Below are 19,392 nucleotides of genomic sequence, written 5' to 3'. Positions count from 1 at the left end.
ATGTCCAACCAGCCTATGCAGTCCTATCTCCCTACACCTCTCTAATGAGAGGTATCAGCGAGCTGGACCTACGTGGCTCCGCTGTTCCCTGTAACCTGGTGCTCATTGGAGACCATGCTTTCCCTTTAGCAATAAACAGCCAAGGCCAGGTCCTGATGGCTGCCTCTCTGTACGGCCGTGGAAGGGTTGTGGTCTTGGGTCATGAAGCCTATCTTACCCCCTTTCCAGCTCTGATAGAGAACGCTCTGACCTGGCTGAGAAGAGATGGATCTGAAAACATCTCTGTAGGGGTGCACAAAAATATCAGGTGGGTCGCTGATCACATCAGTAGATCCAGCTTCCAAGTAGAAGTTGTGGGGGCCTTCAGTGACAATCCAGGAGTTGGTGTGTATGTGACAGATGCCTACAGCGTGGGTTCAGACCAAAAAGACTTGGTGGCATTTCTGAAAGCTGGAGTGCTGATAGGGGGGCAAGCGTGGTACTGGGCTTCATGTCACAGCAATGAGAACCCATTTCTCCAGTTTCCTGGGAATAAAGTGGCAGGAGTGGCTGGCATCTACTTTGGAACAGGTTATGGAGCGACAGAGAACCTGCCTGTTTACCGAGAAATCCCATCCCATTGGAAGGCTATAGAGTACGTGTATACTTCTCTTTCATTTAACGTTGCAGTTTTTCTATTTATCTGAAAACTGTTTAATTACAGCGTGCATTGTGTTCTCCTTCTTGCTTCACCATTATCACCCATATGGGCTTTTCTCTCTCTTCTTCATCAGTATTGGTAAGAATTTTGAGGAGGACTTGGAGTTCTTACTCAAAGGGATTTTAGAGTTTAACCTCCAGGGAGATTTTGTAGCTTCTGATGTTCTAGTTCATGGCCCTCTGTCCTTCCCCATTGGGACCACTGAAGATGGACTGGCAGGAGCATACTATGGGCGGGGACGGGTCATTGTGGCAACGCATGAATGCTTCATAAACATGGAGGTGAAGTTTGAATCAGTCAAACTCTTAACTGCAAACTAGTACACAATGAAAACATGTTCGCCTATCATCTCTAAAATACAGCCATGTTATAGATACAGCAGATGACCTCTCGTAGAGTAAAATATGATTCATTTTCTCATTTGTTACATATTAACTTAAGGTGTCTTTTACTTGTTGACCTGCATTGCGCTAGGTAATGTTGCATACGACTTATTTAACCATGGTCTCAGTTTTAAATTAGCTCTTTTTATTTCAGACACTGGCTTCATTTTGGAACAATGCTGTTCACTGGCTGGACCAAGGGCGGGATGGAGTCGTTGGTTTTGCTCCAGCAGTCAACATTTTCACCGAGTCTGGTCTCAAGAGTGAGAAGACAGAATTCAGGAAAGACCTGAGTGTGTTTGTGTGTACAGCATACAGCGATGAGCATGTGAAGGAAATCCAAGACTTTGTGGCAGAGGGAGGAGGCCTGCTGATTGGTGGACACTCCTGGTACTGGGCTCAGACACAGGGAAGCAAATACAACTTGAAATATAAACAGTTTTAAAAAATACACTAGTAAAGGTTAATCCAATAGTGGTTGTGGGGTGGGGATGGCCTTCAACACCTTCATACTGTGGATAGAAAGAATACATAGCTCAAGCTGGGGTAACCACGAACAAAAGTGGTGAACACATCAGCTGCATGGAGAAGGCTAGTCGTTTCTGATTAAGTTAATCTGTCCAACTCCATTTGAGCTCCTGAAAATATGTATAAAAATGTTGGAAGTTCCTATATGTTTGAGTTTTAACCATTCCTTTTAACTTGTTGAATTAAAGCAGGGAGTCTGTGCCTAAAGCCCATATTCATTATATAACTGTAACTTACATGTGTTTTGTAAGCAGTCAGAATAAGAAAAAATGTGTCAGTGTCCAAACATACAGTGACCTAACTATTTAGAAAACAATTAGAAATGTGTTTAGAAACTTACGGGCACACAATCATCTTTTACATATTTAGTTTCTTAAATCTGCATCTTTGAAGCAACTACAAGATGGTTAGCCTACTGTACCTCTACAGTGACATGACAACGGTGACTGCAGGGATGCAGCATGAAGACAGAGACATCAAGTAGGGTGCATTCTACTTCCTGTGGTGTTACTGATCTCACAAGAATAGCTGATGAGCAACACACCTACAAATTTATCATAATTTTAAATTTATCATTATCTGTCATAGCACTCATTGCAAAAAAAAAAAAAAAACTGCACATCAGACAGTTTTGCCAAACCCTGTTCACCCAAAATATGTCTGACATTCAGAAGATCACATGTTTTCATGTTTTTAGAATATAAACTAAAGTTCTGCTGTACAGTTTTTTTGTGCTGTTGGACCAATCTGCTGTTGTGATGTGTCAATCACCAGTACATCATGATGGGATGTGCAGGCTTTCTGAAATGTCTCTGTGTGTTGCTTCCTGTATCTGGGTTAATACCGTGAAAAGAATTTTTGCAGTCACTATCAGATCATATCAACCAGCCAAGTCAGTCAAGAACAACCAGAGTCAAAATATGAGCGCAGATTACTGATATACAATGAACAGCAAACTGGTGTTTCAGAAAAATCTCCACCTTCTGTGTCTTCTATCCAGCTACCTCCCATCAAACTGTCACACTGCACTTGCAAAGGGGGCAGAACAACTGGTGGTGTCAAATTAGACTGGGTAGGGTGGCAGTTTGTGTGTCAGTAAGTCTAATACCTCAGTCCATATGAATAATAAACGTTTGGGAATTTGATTCACTCATATATATTGTTTTTAAAAATATTCTATCCTATACATAGATTGGCCAGTTGGCTACAGAATATTTAAAGCCAAGTGTTAGGTCTTTCTTTTAAAAACATCTTTTACATCTCTACTCTGGGATAAGCTAAAACAGCCCTAAACATGTCCTAAATGGGTCTTGTTGTTCTGATTATGTTTGACATTTTTAAATGCTGGTACCTGAGTTAGTCAGATATATGTGTCTCCTGTGTTTCAGGAAACAGGATCCTGAACAAACTGGGTTTGAGCTTGTTGGTGAACACAATCGATAATGGTCTCTAAGAGGCCTGTGTGCAAAGCCAGGCCATGAGAGACAAGCACTTCCGCTATCGTCTGCAATGTGTTGATGGTCTTGGTGGTGAAAGGGTGGCAGTAAATGTGAAGTTGTGAGCAGATAAGTGACTTTTAGGAGGGTCAGGGAGCTGAATAATTTATGCACCATTACATAATTCCTCTAACCTGCACCTCATAGTGAATGATTAGGCTCGTCGGAGAAACCTCATGAGAAACAAAGAGCTGTGTTTTCTAAATAACGATATATGTTTGTTTCAAGGTGAGTGAGAACAACCCTGTGAGGAGTCCCCAGGGCCACTTTCTCCTTTCTCTGGTGAAAGACCTATATAATGTTTGTCCAGATCCAGATGCCCTACTGCCACCTCAAGCAAATCCCTGCGAGGACTGTTGTCTACAACCAAAGGATCAGGATAAATGCACAAACAGCAGATCAGACCACAGTGTTGTGAACAAATGTCGTGGACACCTACTCCTGAATTATTTGTCCCCACACTGATATTGCATTGCATTAATATGGAAAGGTAACACTTTTATTAAGGGCGGCACAGTGGCGAGGTGGTTAGCGCTGATGCCTCACAGTGAGAAGGTCACTGGTTTGAATCTATGGGTCGGCTGGGCCTTTCCTCCGTGACCAGGTATAGAAGATGAATGAATGAACACTTTTATTATATCTGATTTTTATACACCTGAATATAACATTTGCTCCGTTTGTATGTCAGAAAATGTGGAGTGGATCAGTACTGGTCTGTACCTCTGTCCTCTGTACCTGGCACTGCTTTAACTCCCTGTGACAGAAGTAATCTGCTGGAACTCTGAAAATGATGGGCTGGCCCCCTCAAAGTCTGGACCTCAACCTCACTGAGCACATTTGGGCAAGTAAGAAAAAAAAAATGGACAGATCTATTATACACTCAAAGGAAAGCATTTGCCTTGAGTTGCAAAAGGCATGGGATAACATGACAAATAACATATGAGATGAGATGTAGAGACCAGAGAAGGAAGCTTTGGCTCCTTGTCTCCTCCCTAATGATTTGTCTACAGTGTTGATGAGTAATTACAATATTTCAAAGCTCTGAGTTTATTATACCGCAGCATCCACATGCTTCCCTTCAGGAGTGACCACAGCAGCTGATTGGTCGGTGCTGCACGCAGCTCCTTCACCCTGGGCAGAGTTGGAGTTTGACAACATCATCCTCACTGTACCATCAGATGTTGTTAGGGACCTGGAACGTCCTGATGAGGTGGCAACCCTCTGGAATGACATCATGAGGAGTACTGCTGATCTGGCTGTCATCCCACACAAATTTCCTCGCAAAGAGCGTTTTGTAACTGACGTGCAGATTTCTCATGGTGCGTGTGTTGGCTGTCATATTGTATTTGAATGCATCATTTTCTCCAAACACAACACAGATTTTTTTTTTGTTTGAAATTATTTGTTTACTGGGTGGGTGTGGGTTGCCCTCGAAACATATATGCAGGTGAGTTAACTTCTGTAGAGAAACTGTGCTTGGTCTACACTGAAGTCAGCATTTAAATAGAACAGCAGCTTGAAACGCAAAGAAAATGCAAATTTAGTGCTGCTCACTCCTTTACTACTTTAATGCTTGTACGGTAACTTACAGACCAACAACAATGTTGGATTAAATTCTAAAAATAATATTTAATACTAATGTGTATGTGATTCAGAGCTCTTTGAATTTCTGAACAACTTTCTTCAGATTTAGATTTGTAATGTGTACTGCCAGTCAAAATAGCCTTAACACATAATCATTAAATGTCTTTAATAATATATGATGATGTATAGTGAAATGTGATTGTCTTCCTTTTCTGTGATCTCGGGAGCAATAACACTAGTGACCACTAGATGGCAACATATCACACGCACACAAAAACATGCCACCGTGTGACCAGTCTCTGTCGGTGTGACAATGTCTGATTAGACGAAGTTAATATACCCATTGAAACGATTCCACGATATTTGAGGTCAGTGTGTTTTTTGAAGCTCTCTTAAACGCGATAAAATGATGACACCGTGGACAGCCCTGGAGTATAAGGACAGGACTTTAGGACACACTGTCTGCAGCTTCCAGTGAGCCCTCAATAACACACAAGCATGCAGAAGACTTTAGAGGCCAACAGGCTATAATGAATACAAACATATGAATTGACTGCCTAACGTTTTCCCTTCTCAGCGTTGTAGGGTGATTGGATTTCCTGCCCCGCCCACCTTGTGTTCCTTCTTTAAGGAAATCGAGCGTACCCTAGCTTACGTCAGTGTTTTGTGTGCTGCTGCACTGATAAGTTGTTGGAGCTTTATAGACTGACCCGAGACACCTGGAACTGTCCTGTCATCGCTTGTCCTCAGAGGTAAGCTTTCTTCTGATGTTTATCTAATTTAAAGGAAAAGAAAAGTGAAACTGAAAGGACACTGAAAGGCTTGTGAAAACATTTGACTGTCACGTAGTTTGAACTCTGTCAAGGGGGAAACACTTTCTAGAGTCTGTGAAGAGCGTCACGTCTGAAAATCTGAGTTTTCTGGTGTGTAAATTAATCCCCAGGCGTTACTCTTGCTCTTGACAAGGCAGGATTACCATTACAGGCTTTTTCTCCTATCAGATACAGTAACAGTCTAGCAGCAGCATTCTGCAGCAGCTTCAAGTGAGACAAGGATGACTGTCCAGTTCATAAAGGTCTCGCCTGGGGCTAATTCAATATAGAACCGCCGCTGGCCAGAGTTGTTCAAAAAGTTGAATCTGGATCAGAATGTTGGTATATTTTTTTATTTTTTTATTTTTTCAAGGCAGCATTGATGTGGATCATTGATGATCCAACCATTCTGGTGATGATCAGATGATCATTGCACAAAATGAAACCGGAAAGGTGCATCTGATACCAGTGGCGGAGCCAGAACGTGGCTAATGGGTAGGCCTGGAAAAATCAGGATGGGCCTGATTATTTTTAAAGCTGATATGAGATGTGTGTAAAAGTTTTATGATATAATAAAATCTGTCAGGCCACTGTAAATTAGCCTATGGTACGAAGAATATCTGATCTGATCGGCTATATCAGATCAGCATTTTATGCAATTAGTGCGATCGGCAGTAATGTCTTAATTCACCGATCCGATCAATGACGTCTTTTTTGCAGATGCTCCCTTTGCATAGACTGTTTAAAGTAAAACAAACACGTCTTCAAACACGCAAAGCAAAATAGACAGGTCTCATTGGTTTAAATGTGTTTTTTATGTCTTTGTGGTGTTTGTTTTGAGTTCTGTCACTATGTGCCGGACAATAAAGTTTTTTGAATCTTTGAATCAGCAGATGATGGATACAAACAAATAATATGTCGGTGGCGTGGAAACTCTTCGGAATAAATGAGACAGATAAAAGCTACAGTACCTACAGTATACCTACAGTAGAAACCAATACTCCACAATTAAACCTCTATTCCGTATTTCACCGCCTTCACTTTCAGCACCTCGGACAGTTCAGTGCGCACAATCCAATAATAACAATACATCACAGCCAGAGGCGATTGCTCTAAGACTACAGGGGAAGCTCAGCCTCCCCTAAAATATCACTGGCAATTTCGTCAAATACTACGAATTAACATTACTACTCAAACTAAAATGTGCTAGAACATGATCGACTTCATGGCTGCTTCTTATAATAACACAATCATTAATAAGTTTTAGCCGTTCGTCTATCACGATTTTTTTTCTCATATTGCTGTAATGGCACGGTCCGTTTAAAAACCCATTGAGGCTCGGCTTCAATGGACTTTCAATGGGGCTTCAGAATGGGCCGATCTCAGGGCAAAAAAAGCTAGACATTTATTGGACAAACGCTCCAAAATCGTCACTTCCAGGGAAGCCGGGCGTCTCAGGGAGTGAATGGGCAGTGGGATGTACCAGGACGCCGAGCTTCTGTATGATGATTGGATGAACTGTTAACGTCGTCGTGATTGACAGCGCTTTAAGACTATAGCTACTTCTGCATCGAAGGATTTTAGGTCAGTCCCATGCGGATATTAAGATATTGAGTTTGCTACTTGTTTTCATTTCAGTTTTAAAAAAGTTCGTTTATTTGCAATTGTAGGGGGTAAACTAGCCAGCCAGCTAGCTAGCTGCACCCACTGTAGTTTAAAAGTTGATAGCTTAAAAGTTTCTACGTTAAACGATAAGCTGAATTAATTAAATGAATTTTGGTTAGAAGAATGATAATAATAATACGAAGAACACTTCTGATAACAGTGGAGTGCATTTTCATGCACTGTAATTAACTAATAATAACTATAAACATAGGCCTATACAATATAAGGAGAATTAATTAGTAACCCTGTTAAATTTAATGATGTAATAATTGGCAAATTTTACAAAACTGGGCTTCCCCTATTTGAAAGACCAGCAGCCGCCACTGATCACAGCTATTGAAATGTCAGACAAATTGAAAACGTTTAAGTTCAGAACTTCCTTACATTACCACAATCATAATATGCCACGACTGGCCAGAATACATAAAATAAAACAACTGTCTTACCGGCAGTTTTTACACAAGGCGGAGTCTTCTGGGCTTTGCGTTAAACGTATGATTATGTTTTCTTAATCCGAACTGTCAATCATGTCTTTTTCAAAGGACAAAAGTGTCAAATAACTCAAAGGTAACTGTTTAGGTTTAGCCATTGTGAACAGCTGTATCCACGTGCTCCAGTACCATAATATCCTGCCTTCTGATCGCTGGTGAACTGACGTCATCACGTGAAAGATTAAGTTCGATTTTATTTTATAAATTCTAAATGTTCAAGAAAATAAAAACCACAATGACACTTTTAAGGGTGGGCCTGTGCACATACAGGCCCACCCATAGCTCCGCCTCTGTCTGATACCATTTTCTTTCTAGCATAGGTATGAAGATTAGGAGCCATAGGCCCTAAGTCATTAGCTATATTCCAATTAAGTCAGACTAAATAATTAAGATCAATTTGATCTTGTTTACATCTGTCATTTAACTGTAAACATTTTATTGCCATTCAGTATTTCACATCCTGGAGGCAGTCCATTGGGACCCATCATTACTGGTATCAACGGTTTCAACAGGAGATATAGCTGTGTGTCGTCTGCATAGCAATTTTAATAGACTATATTTTTGTTAAATTAAGAGAATGGAGCCTTGAGGAACACCACAATGAAGAGATCAGATGAGGAGAGGAGGTTCCCAGTTTTGTCAGAAAAGGATCTATCTGTTAGTTAGGAGGTGAACCACTACAGGACATGGACCTGATACAGACTGATAAGTCTAACATCTAATGGAACTAGCTGGGGACAATCATCAGAGTGTACAGACAACAGCAAAGAAGAAGTTTTTGCCATTCATTGGTTTATTTACAATTGACAGCAATACATTAAGAATGATTTGCAAGAGTTGGAAGTCACAGTAACAGAAAGTCCTCACATGTCCTTGCTGTACAGGTACAATGATGAACTGCTGTGGTCTGCTAACTTCCCAGAAGGAACCAGGTACAAAGTCTTACTACTTTACTCTAAAACCTCTGTTGTGTTTAACTATTAGTCAGTTAACAGGTAGCCTTATTTGTGGCTAAAGTGTAACAATCAGTGTAATCCATCATTGTTTAAATGTCTGTATCTAAGTTCTCTGTGTTTCTGTGTCAGTTCCTCTGAAGAGCATTGAGGTGGAGCTGGAGGTGAGGGATCATGTGGCTACAGTGGTCTCCACTCTCAACTATGAGAACAAGGAGGACAAACCACTAGAGGCTGTTTTTGTCTTTCCTCTGCCTGGAGATGCTGCTGTCTGTCATTTCAGTGCTAAGATTGGACAGACACAGATTGTAGCTGAGGTGAAGGAGAAACAGCAGGTGAGCTGGACAGAAAGATTTACTCTGTGTAAAGGAGCTGAATAAGAAACAGTAAGTCTCCTGTACTCATACAGGCTCGTGAGGATTATGATGATGCACTGAGCTCTGGTCAGCAGGCCTTCCTGTTGGAGGAGAGCGATCAGAGTCCAGATATCTTCTCTCTCAGTGTGGGCAGTCTTCCTCCAGGAGAGAGCGCCTCCATCAGGCTGGAGTACGTCACTGAGCTGGCTGTGCAGGCTGATGACGGGCTGAGGTTCTGTCTGCCTGCTGTGCTCAACCCTCGCTACCAACCTCAAGGTAGGACAAGCAGCTGTTCCATTGTCCACACCTGTACAGACAATTTATTGCAGCAATCCCTTTCTGTTTTCTAGCTTCCCAAAAGTGACTTTTCATTGATGATTTTCACAGCACAGCTGAAGTCATAGAGCTGTTCACAGAAACACATTATTCTGCATGTAAAAAAGAAACATGACCATTAACATTAAAATCAATTAACGATGAAGAGAAATCCTGAGAGAAAAAATTAAAGGAGAAAGAAACAATGTAAAACTACACATTAACATTTACATACAAATGTTTCCTACAACAATAGAGAAGCTGGTGCCAAAGATCTTATGTGTGTAATGTGCATCCCATCTGAAGCCACCAGCTTCACATAACCTCCCAGCCCAAACAAAAACCATGTGACTCCCAGTTGTCTCTCACGTTGTTTACAGGGAGTGAAGGAGCCAGTGTCCAGGTGACCTCTGTCCCAGCCTCTCTGGTGTCCTACAGTCTGTCTTTTTCTGCCCGACTGTCCTCTCCTCGTCCAATCTCTAAAGTAGAGTCCAGCTGTTCCTTGGATCCTCTCCAGTACCTCAACACTGATCAAACCCAGGCCACTGTAGGTAGAGCGACAATGTGTCTGCTGTGTGTTGTAGTTCCTCATTCCAACTTCATTTATATTTGTGTGTCTTGAACTGTAGATCAAATTGGCAGCAGGACACAAGTTTGACAGAGATGTTGAACTGTTGATTTATTACAAAGATGCCCATCAGCCCACTGCTGTGGTGGAGGCAGGACAGGCCTCTGCTAAGCCTGTTGAGTCCAAGTTGGTCAAGTTATTAGTTTACAAACATAATGTTCCTTATCCTCCAAATGATGATGAGTTGGAATAAATGGCAAAATGTGTGGTCATTTTTCTGTCCCTGTCATGTTTCAGGATCTCTGATGGGTGATCCAGTGGTGATGGTGAGCCTGTACCCTGAGTTCCCCCAGTCTGTGATGTCTTCAGTCGCCTCATGTGGAGAGTTTGTGTTCTTATTAGATCGATCAGGGAGTATGGATATGCAGATGAGCAGCAAGGGTCATCAGACTCGCATTAGCAGTGCCAGGGTATTTATCATGTTATTTCTCTAAATCTCTCATAGTGTTCCTCTCATGCAGTGGTCTTCACTATCTTTTCTATCTTCCTGAAGGATACTCTGCTGCTTCTGTTGAAGAGCTTACCAATGGGCTGCTATTTCAACATTTACAGTTTTGGGTCCAGATATGAACACATCTTCCTGTAAGTTATTCGCTCATTACAGTTGGGCCAATAAAGGCCTTTCTATCTGTTAGGTAGATGTATGTGTGCATTGGTGCCTGTATTTGTGTGATGACAGTAAGAGTGTGGAGTACAACCAGAAGACCATGGAGGAGGCTTTGAAGAAAGTGGAGGAGATGGAGGCTGATCTGGGAGGAACAGAGATACTGAAGCCACTTCAACATATTTACAGGCAGCCCTGCATTCCCAGTCAGCCGAGACAAGTAAGAGACACACACCATCTATCTATCTCTTAAACAACTTTACATTGAAATAATACTTTCCCTCACCCTAACCCTAATCATTACCTCATTGTAACCTTTACTTTAAAACAAAGTCTTAACAGGTTTTTACCCTTAAAAAGCTGTGTGACAACAAGACCCCACAATGTTGGCATTCCTCAAGCGTTAACAACAATTTAATAAATACGAGAACACACACACACACACACACACACACACCCACACCCATACGCACACACACAGGTTGGACAGGTTGTATAGGTTGTACAAATGCCTCTTCACACTGTCGTTTGAGGCATTGTGTTTCTGTGATATCCATCATTCATCTGTCAAGATGGTGATGCCCGAGTTTATTTATGGCTTTCAACCTTCTACCTCTGTGTCAGTCATCTTGTAGTTACTTTACTATTTTGTTGTTGGCTTTATTGCTGTGATGAAGTCTATCACTCGTACAGCGATACTTGGAGATTTCCTTTAGGACTTTATTGGGCCACTGTAATATCATTGTCTCAAACATCAGGTCAGGAATGAATTGAAGTAAAATGATGGTGGGAATAAACTGTCTTTCAGAGCAGAGGATTCTGTGCCTTCTGGACAATTAACTGTAAAACCCAGGCTGCTGTTGGGAATAATGTTGTGCTGCCTACATGTTGAGTTGAAGCGCTATCAGGATAATCCTTTCATACTCAAGGATGACCGAGACTCTTCACAGACACATGAGATACATACACTATATTGGCAAAAGTATTCACTCACTCTTCCAAATAATTGAATTCAGGTGTTCCAATCACTTCCATGTCCACAGGTGTATAAAATCAAGCACTTAGGCATGCACACTGCTTCTACAAACATTTGAGAAAGGAGCTCAGGAGCTCAGTGAATTCCAGTGTGGTACTCTGATAGAATGCCACCTATGCAACAAGTCCAAGTCTCCCAACTTTGTGGGAACAGTTTGGGGATGGCCCCTTCCTGTTCCAACATGACACAAAGCAAGGTCCATAAAGACATGGATGAGCAAATTTGGTGCGGAAGAACCTGAGTGAGTCCAGACCTCAACCCAACAGAACACCTTTAGGATGAATTAGAGTGAAGACTGTAAGCCAGGCCTTCTCTTCCTACATCAGCGTCTGACCTCACAAATGCGATTCTGGAAGAATGGTTAACAGTTCCCATAAACACACATCTAAACCTTGTGGAAAGCCTTTCAGAAGAGTTGACGCTGTAATAGCTGCAAGGGGTGGGCCAACGTCATATTAAACCCTATGGACTAAGAATGGGATGTCACTTAAGTTCATATATGTGTAAGGCAGATGAGTGAATACTTTGGCAATATAGTGTATTTCTCTTGGAACTAAATTACTAATACAATAGACATACAGCACAACAAGAGTGACTACACATAACATTATTTATATAATGTATCTCTAAATCAGAAAAATCAAAGAGCCTCTCGGGGTTTATTTACTAAATGTATGAGTCTGGAAAGGCATTGATGTAAACTGCAAAATTACTGGTTTGCAGTTAGGAAAACACAAAGTGGTTATTCTAGTTTGACACTGTCACTGGAAGAGTCACATGTCTGCTGTTGTTTTAATTAGTTTGTACAAACGTATCACACCTCATTCTTTACCATAGAACCCTGTTGTTATTCAACTTATGTGTAAACTCTCCTCCCTAGCTGTTTGTCTTTACTGATGGAGAGGTGGAGAACACCAAAGAAGTCATTGATCTGGTTAAGAAGAATTCAGGTTCCCACAGGTGAAACCACAAAAACACCCACAGTATTTCCACACTGTCTTCCATGTGTTGAGTGGATCTAAATCAGCCTGCTGTATTGTAGGTGTTTCTCTTTTGGGATTGGAGAAGGGGCCAGCTCTGCTCTTATCAATGGCTTGGCCAAGGAGGGAGGAGGTCACGCTCAGTTCATCACAGGAACTGACAGGATGCAACCAAAAGTGAGTAAACACAATGAAGATGCAGCAGTAAATCTGTGTCTGGACAGAGACCATGGTTCCAGTCAGTAAAAACTCAGTGTCTCTCCCAGATGTTTGAATAGATTTTTACAGTTCTGCATTATTTTCCAGGTGATGCAGTCGCTGCGGTTTGCTCTGCAGCCAGCTGTGGTGGACATCTCAGTCACATGGGATTTACCAAAGGGAGTGTCTGTCACTGTCCTCTCTCCACCAATCGCAGCTCTTTTCCAGGGTCAGAGGTCACTGGTTTATGGTAAGCTCACTGGAGAGGTAGGGGCAGCTCCATGTCATGTTGTGTTTCTGTCATCAGGTATATGTTCATTAATACACAGGATTAGATGTTATAATCCCTTGTGCCAAAATCCCAGGCAAAACACATTTAGAGGCCCTGTCCAACTGAGAAACTCTAATAAACCTACAGTCATGTGACATGAAGCTTAACCTACAATCTAAATAAACTAAGTAAATGCTGCTGGCTTGTATAGCCCGCTCAGCAGCAGACGCTAACTCAAACCTTGTGAAATATAAGCTAACCAAATGCTGCTGGCAAGCTTAACCTACCTACAGTCTAAATAAACTAAGTAAATGCTGCTGGCTTGTAGGCCCACAGAGCAGCAGAGGATAGTTCGAACCTTGTGAAATATGAGCTAACCTAACGCTGCTGGTTTGTATGTCCCGCTCAGCAGCTAACCATAGCTACCAAGCAACATAAAGACATCAGGAACCTGGCCTAGACAACAGCAGTATGCAGCATGTCATTGGGGTTTTCAAGTGGGCACCTCCCTTCACTGATGTTTCGTTAAGTTAGGCCCACGACACCTGATGACAGCCATGAACATGATTTCTAACACTGTAATGCTTTCTCAGAGTCCAGAGGCAGCAGAGGGCTGTGTGACGGTGAAGTACAGCCTGGCGGGTCATCCCTCTCACAACCAGCTGCACTTCAGTCTCAAACCTGCAGGAGACACTGGGTAAAGCAGGTTTTCATTCAGACAGCACTGTTCTGCTTTCAATAGAGATTATTTAGAGACTCTTTATGGCCCTGAACACTGAACAATGTAGCTGGACTGACAAACATCAAAACTCTGTCTGATTGTTTCCTTCTCTCTCTTGTTTGCAGATTAACAATCCACAGGTTGGCTGCTCTCACTATGATTCGCTCTCTGGAGATGAAGGAGAGAGAGGATGGAGGACAGAAAGATGGAGGAGTGAAGGAGAAGGTGGTGGAGCTCAGTGTCCATTCAGGAGTGAGCAGTTCTTTCACTGCCTTCATTGCTGTCAACAAAAGACAGTGTGAGCAAATGAAAACTCATATTCAGTGGCAGTTCTACATTGAATTACTCCCCGGGCGAGACCCCCTTCGAGAAAATAAATAAGAAATGAACTTGGAACAGTTTTGTTGCAAAGCACAATCTTACGGTGAAATTAGATCTGGTGTTTGTTAAGAAGAATTACTGTTGTATAAGCATTGCAAGCATCATAGCAAAAAGGCTAACAAATGTATACCAACAATTAACATTAGCCCTTCATTCATGACATGGATACTGTAATCATACAGAGACAACATAGCATACCTTTATCTTTTGCTCGTTTCTCCTCTAAACTTTTCCTAAACTGGTCACCAGATGGCTTTGACCTTTTTCTGTCCATCTCTGCGTTTATTTGACACTCGACAATCAACAGATTTCCATCCTCCAACGCTGTGGCTCATGACCAGAAGTCAAGACTAAACCAATTCACCTTGGTGACCACATAATCGTTTTGTATTAGCTATTTTTATTGGGCCATTCCACATAATTCATGAATCCAAAAACGTGCAGAACTTATAGGCCGTTCAATTTGGGAGAGACCCAGAGGTGAACTGTCCCCCGCGCCCCCTTTCCCTTTCTCACACACAGCTTCCGTGTATGGCACCTTCTCAGCAAGCAGGGGCACAGATATGACAGATAATAGAAAACCATGTAGTGGCACAGATTTATTTATTATTTTTTTTCCAAGTGCTCATGCCGCCCCCCTTGTGTCATGAAAAAATGCCACCCCGGGCAGCTGCCTGGTTCGCCCATGCCTAAAAACGCGACTGCTGATATTCTAACTCAAATCTTTGAAAGTATCACTGAATCACAGTATGTGATTACTGAGTGTTATTTTTGGCCAGCATTTATTCTGTGCTCATTGTGCATTATTGTGTGCATGGCTCTTCATATGTTTGTCTGTTTGGTTCTGGTCTTGACCTAAAATCTGTTTGGTTTTTTAATCTTGAAGTGTATTTTAAAACTGCAAGCTGTTTTGCCCCAATGGGCATGGTCTTTGGTTGTGAACCTCAACTTCCTAGTACGTAAGTGGGATTGAAAAATACATCATAGTTTTTTATGAATACAATAAATGAATGTAAACACTGAACAAACCAACACACTTGTTTTGTTGATATTTTTCTCAATCTTCAATTAGGTCGCAAAAAAATGGGCTGTCGTGGTTCTTCACAGTCAAGTAAGTAGAAAGTTGAATGGGTTAACAACACTATGTTTTATTTCTATAAATACAGTAGATGAATGTCTTAAACAACTTTAATGTCTACAGTGTATTGTTCTTTGTTTATTATTACAGTACCCATACTCTATAAAGCTATGAAGCCAGCATTTAGTATGTAAAAAGCTGAATAAGATACCAACACTGTGCTTTCTATGAATACAGCAAATGAATGTCAAGACTGAACAAACCAACACATTCGTATTTGCAGCTTTAATGTGAAATACAGTGGGTACAGTAAGAGTTGTTTTTGGTCTGGTTAGCTTGTTACAGTCATTGACAGGTTGTTGCTTAAAGTGGAGATAGTTCTTCCAGTTCTTCTCGTTTTATGTGATACTTTAAATGTTATAAAACAATTTGTACACGTTCAAGACGCTCATTATAACTTGTGGGTTACTTCAATAATTGTAGAAACCAGTAGTGTAGGAGCCAAATACACTGTTTTGGGGAAGCAGGGTGAAATTGTATTTGTTGTGGGTACAGTAGGGGGCGCTGTAGTAGTTTCGACACAAAGGTAGAAAGGTAATGGGAAATCTGGGGCCGTCAGGTGTTGTGTGACCCCGGAAGGGCAAACGGTTTTTTGACCGCTAAGACACAAGGGTTTGAATATTTAGGTTTGGAGGATGTATGGAATAACTTTTTGTATCACACCGAAAATAAAACACCGATTGAAGGATCAGTCAAGGGACGCGTGTGGACTCATTCCTTGAACGCTTAGCGCGTCAGATAGGTCGCTCCGGGGCCAAACCCTCAGTAGCTTATAGTAGATTAAGCTCCTTTAACAAGTAGTTTAGCTGATATTTTTTGTTAAGTAATTCCCATGAAATGTATTGTTCTCATATCCCTGAGACCTAAGAGGGACAAGAGAAGTAAGTAACATCAGGACATTACTGTCAATATAGTAAATGGATAAATATTGGAAACATCATGGCTACTGTATGTACTTGTTATAGCAGTCCTGAACATACTGTAGGTGACATACAGTTGTATACAGCAGCAAGTGAGGAAGACAGAGCAGTTACACAGATCAGGCATAACATTATGACCACCTTCCTAATATTGTGCAGATCTCCCTTGTGCCTCCAAAACAGTTGTGACTCCTCAGAGAATGGACATGGTCCTTCTGAGGGTGTCCTCTGGTGTCTGGCAACAGAATATTTTTAGTGGGTGCATTTGGGTCCTATGGGTTGAGGGGAGGGGCCTCTGTGGATCATCCCACAGATACTTGAATGCCAGGTCCAAAGGTTTCCCAGCAGAACACTGGACTGTCACAAGATGGTCAATGTTATTTACTTTACCTGTCAGTGGTCATATTGTTGTGGCTGATTGGTTTATATGTATGTATTACCTTCAGCATTAGTAATGAGTTATGTTGCAATGACAGTAGAAAACTTATCTTTCTTTCTTCAGGTCGCGGTTTTCGTTGTTCAGCGCGTGTAGGTAAGTATAAAGCTGAATGCTACACCAACACAGTGTTTTCTTAATTTTATTAATACAGTACATTAGTGTAAACACTGATAACAACCTGTACATTTTAGCTCCGCTCTTAGTAACTTGTGATTCACTGTAATAAAGAACACACCTTCTCTTCCAGGGAAACTATGACAAGACATAAATGGGATTATGTAGTGAAAAAAGTGGAAAGAACCCAAAACATGTTTCAAATCTCATACTCCTCAAAGTAGCCACAGTTTACCTGATGACAACTTTGCACACTTTGAGGTAGTGTTGGTGTACAGTTCAAGTGTTGCTAAGTAAAGAGAAACAACAGTCCATCGATACTTAGAACATGAAGGTCAAATGCTGAGATGTAACAGGTTCTCATGAGAACCGTCGAGAAATGGCAGACCAAGAGTTCCCTCTGCTGCAGAGGATGAGTTCAGAGATCATCAGTTAACAGCACCTCAGATTACAGTCCACATCAGTGCTTCCCAGTTTGAGTAGCAGACACATGGTTAGCTTAGCAGGTAGAGGGTTGACCATGAACCAGAGGGTTAGCGGTTCCACATGCCAACGTTGCATCTTACATGGATTCAAATCATTAGCATGAGATTATTGAAAATAATAAAGGGATATTTTTATCTTTCCTTAAATTTTATTTTCCTCTGACTTGATGTGTGCTGCAGAGGAGAGAGGAACTCTGCCCCAGCAGCCTCAGAAAGACCCTCTGCTGCAGCTGATCTCCCTCCAGAAGGCCTCTGGCTCCTGGCTGCTTGATCCAGCTCTGGCTGCTGCACTGGGGAAGACCAGAGAGGAGGTGGAAAAGTCAAAACCTGCACCGGTGGGTTGTTGTCAAGACAATGAGTCCAGTATGACAATGGAGGTTGTTTTAAACTACATTTAATGACATAGTTTGTGAGGATGGCTCTTATTAAGACAAAAGTGTGTGAGCATGCCGTCTTGCTTAATTTAGTATATAATATTGTTACTGCTGATGTGGTGAATTAGGTCAATGAGGAAGTGTGGGCCACCATCCTGGCTCTGATCTGGCTTCATGGTTTCAAGATGGATGCCAAAGAAGAGTGGGAGATTCTGGCTATGAAGGCTGCATCTTGGCTCAGTGCTCAGAATGGTAATAAGTATAACCATAATTGTTCATCCAGTCAATCAGGATGTATGCTAATCTGATGAATTGTTTTGTGTTGTTTCTCTAGCGCCATGTGTGACAGAGTGTGTGGAAGCTGGTAATGTACTACTGGGCTGCAACGTGCAAAGAAATGCCTTGGGGATTTGAGGATTTCACTTAAACAACTTCTCCAGAATTGGTACACAGAAGTATACTTATTGCCTCCTAGCGCGTCAACAGTACTTTGCACCATGTACCTGTGTGCAGTGGTACTGCATTATTTGGACTGCCGTCTATACAAGATCAGAAATGTTACAAGACAATGGAAGTTTCTGTTCAGTTTGTTGCTGCTTTGAATGAAATATTAAAACTAATAACACAGTAACGCAAAGCTTTGTTTTTTTTGTTCTAACTGATGTCTGGTATTTTTATATTTACGTCTATCAGCATGAATTTGTGGCCACATACTGTAGCTGTTTAACAAGCTCAAAAACATTATCAAAAAGCTGTCATGTTTTACTTACAAATGAATTGCCCTGTTGAGATAAATAAAGTTCTCTGAATCTGAATCTGAGAATGGACATGGGTCTTCTGAGGGTGTCCTCTGGTGTCTGACGACAGAATGTTATTAGTGTTGGCCTTTGGGTCCTATGGGTTGAGGGGAGGGGATCATCTTACTGTCACACCGCATCACGCTGAGTTTGTGTCTTGTTTCTGTTTTCTCCTCATGACTTTTTGTTTTATTTTGAAAGGTAACTCTCTCTCTGCATAAATCCTTTATTCATTTAAGAGGGTTTCCTCTATGGGGACCTCATCTGGCCAAAAATGGGAGTTGCCTTCGTTGGCTGATCCTGACTCACACTGCAGTCATGTCCCTTGTGGATGAATAAAGTTCATCTAAGTCTAAGTCTCACTATAAAGGAAAATATGTTAGTTTTCCAGAGAAAGACAGACTTGACTATGAACACGCAATGACATATTTGTGCAGTGGGAAAAAGTTGTGAACACAGCATATTACCTTTTACATGGAAAACCTGCTAAATGGAACAATAGTATCAATAACTTATAGTCTTCTTTTCTTCTTGTCATTTGATTAATGTAATTGAAATATTAATTTTGTTGTTACCCAGCTTTAGGTCCCTACCAACCATTTACCTGCTAAATGCCCCAACATATGAAAACCATATTGTGAAGACACCCAAGAGCAATCTCGTAAGCCCTAGGGTGCTCTGCATTTATGTCTCATCCTGCTCAAGGAGGTGATTCCTGGGTTAAAATGTGTTCTTGTGGTTCCTGGTGTGAGAGCTATTATTGTCACTACAAATTTGGAAAAATTATATTGAACATTGAAAGTGTCGGTTGATGAAACCTTTAATCAGACCTGTTGTATTTTAAAAAGAGAAGCAATGTTTTACTGTAGTTATTAGCAACTTTTCAGTTCGTCCATTGACTCAAACACTAGAATAAACAGTCAGGTCCAATCATGCTTCAAACATTACACCCGGTCATGCAATACAAATAATTGTTCTTACCCAGTCAACTTTCTCTGTCAGTTTAAACATCACAGTATTAGA

General features: G+C 41.4%; 1 protein-coding gene and 1 pseudogene across 2 annotated transcripts; both read left to right on the top strand.

The window, feature by feature from the left end:
- Window positions 1–4,503, top strand: LOC311497774 (TRPM8 channel-associated factor homolog; annotated as a pseudogene). The gene is made up of 4 exons: window positions 1–634; window positions 774–981; window positions 1,238–1,496; window positions 4,154–4,503. The product of its transcript is annotated as a TRPM8 channel-associated factor homolog (transcript).
- Window positions 4,504–7,888: 3,385 nt separating this feature from the next.
- LOC311497773 (von Willebrand factor A domain-containing protein 5A-like) lies at window positions 7,889–18,475 on the top strand. Its single transcript, XM_084558143.1, has 16 exons — window positions 7,889–8,591; window positions 8,745–8,947; window positions 9,022–9,244; window positions 9,664–9,830; window positions 9,913–10,027; window positions 10,149–10,321; window positions 10,405–10,493; window positions 10,591–10,735; window positions 12,432–12,511; window positions 12,594–12,708; window positions 12,838–12,996; window positions 13,594–13,697; window positions 13,847–14,066; window positions 17,348–17,533; window positions 17,701–17,824; window positions 17,907–18,475. The coding sequence occupies exons 1-16, from the start codon at window positions 8,549–8,551 to the stop codon at window positions 17,984–17,986; spliced, it is 2,226 nt and encodes a 741-aa protein (XP_084414269.1). The 5' UTR covers window positions 7,889–8,548; the 3' UTR covers window positions 17,987–18,475.
- The last annotated feature ends 917 nt before the right edge of the window (window positions 18,476–19,392 follow it).

The sequence above is a fragment of the Chelon labrosus genome (genome assembly GCF_963514085.1).
Source record: "Chelon labrosus genome assembly, chromosome: 13".
Taxonomy (NCBI): Eukaryota; Metazoa; Chordata; class Actinopteri; order Mugiliformes; family Mugilidae; genus Chelon; species Chelon labrosus.
The sequence above is the reverse complement of the archived record's forward strand: the minus strand, read 5'-3'. Positions and strand labels throughout refer to the sequence as shown.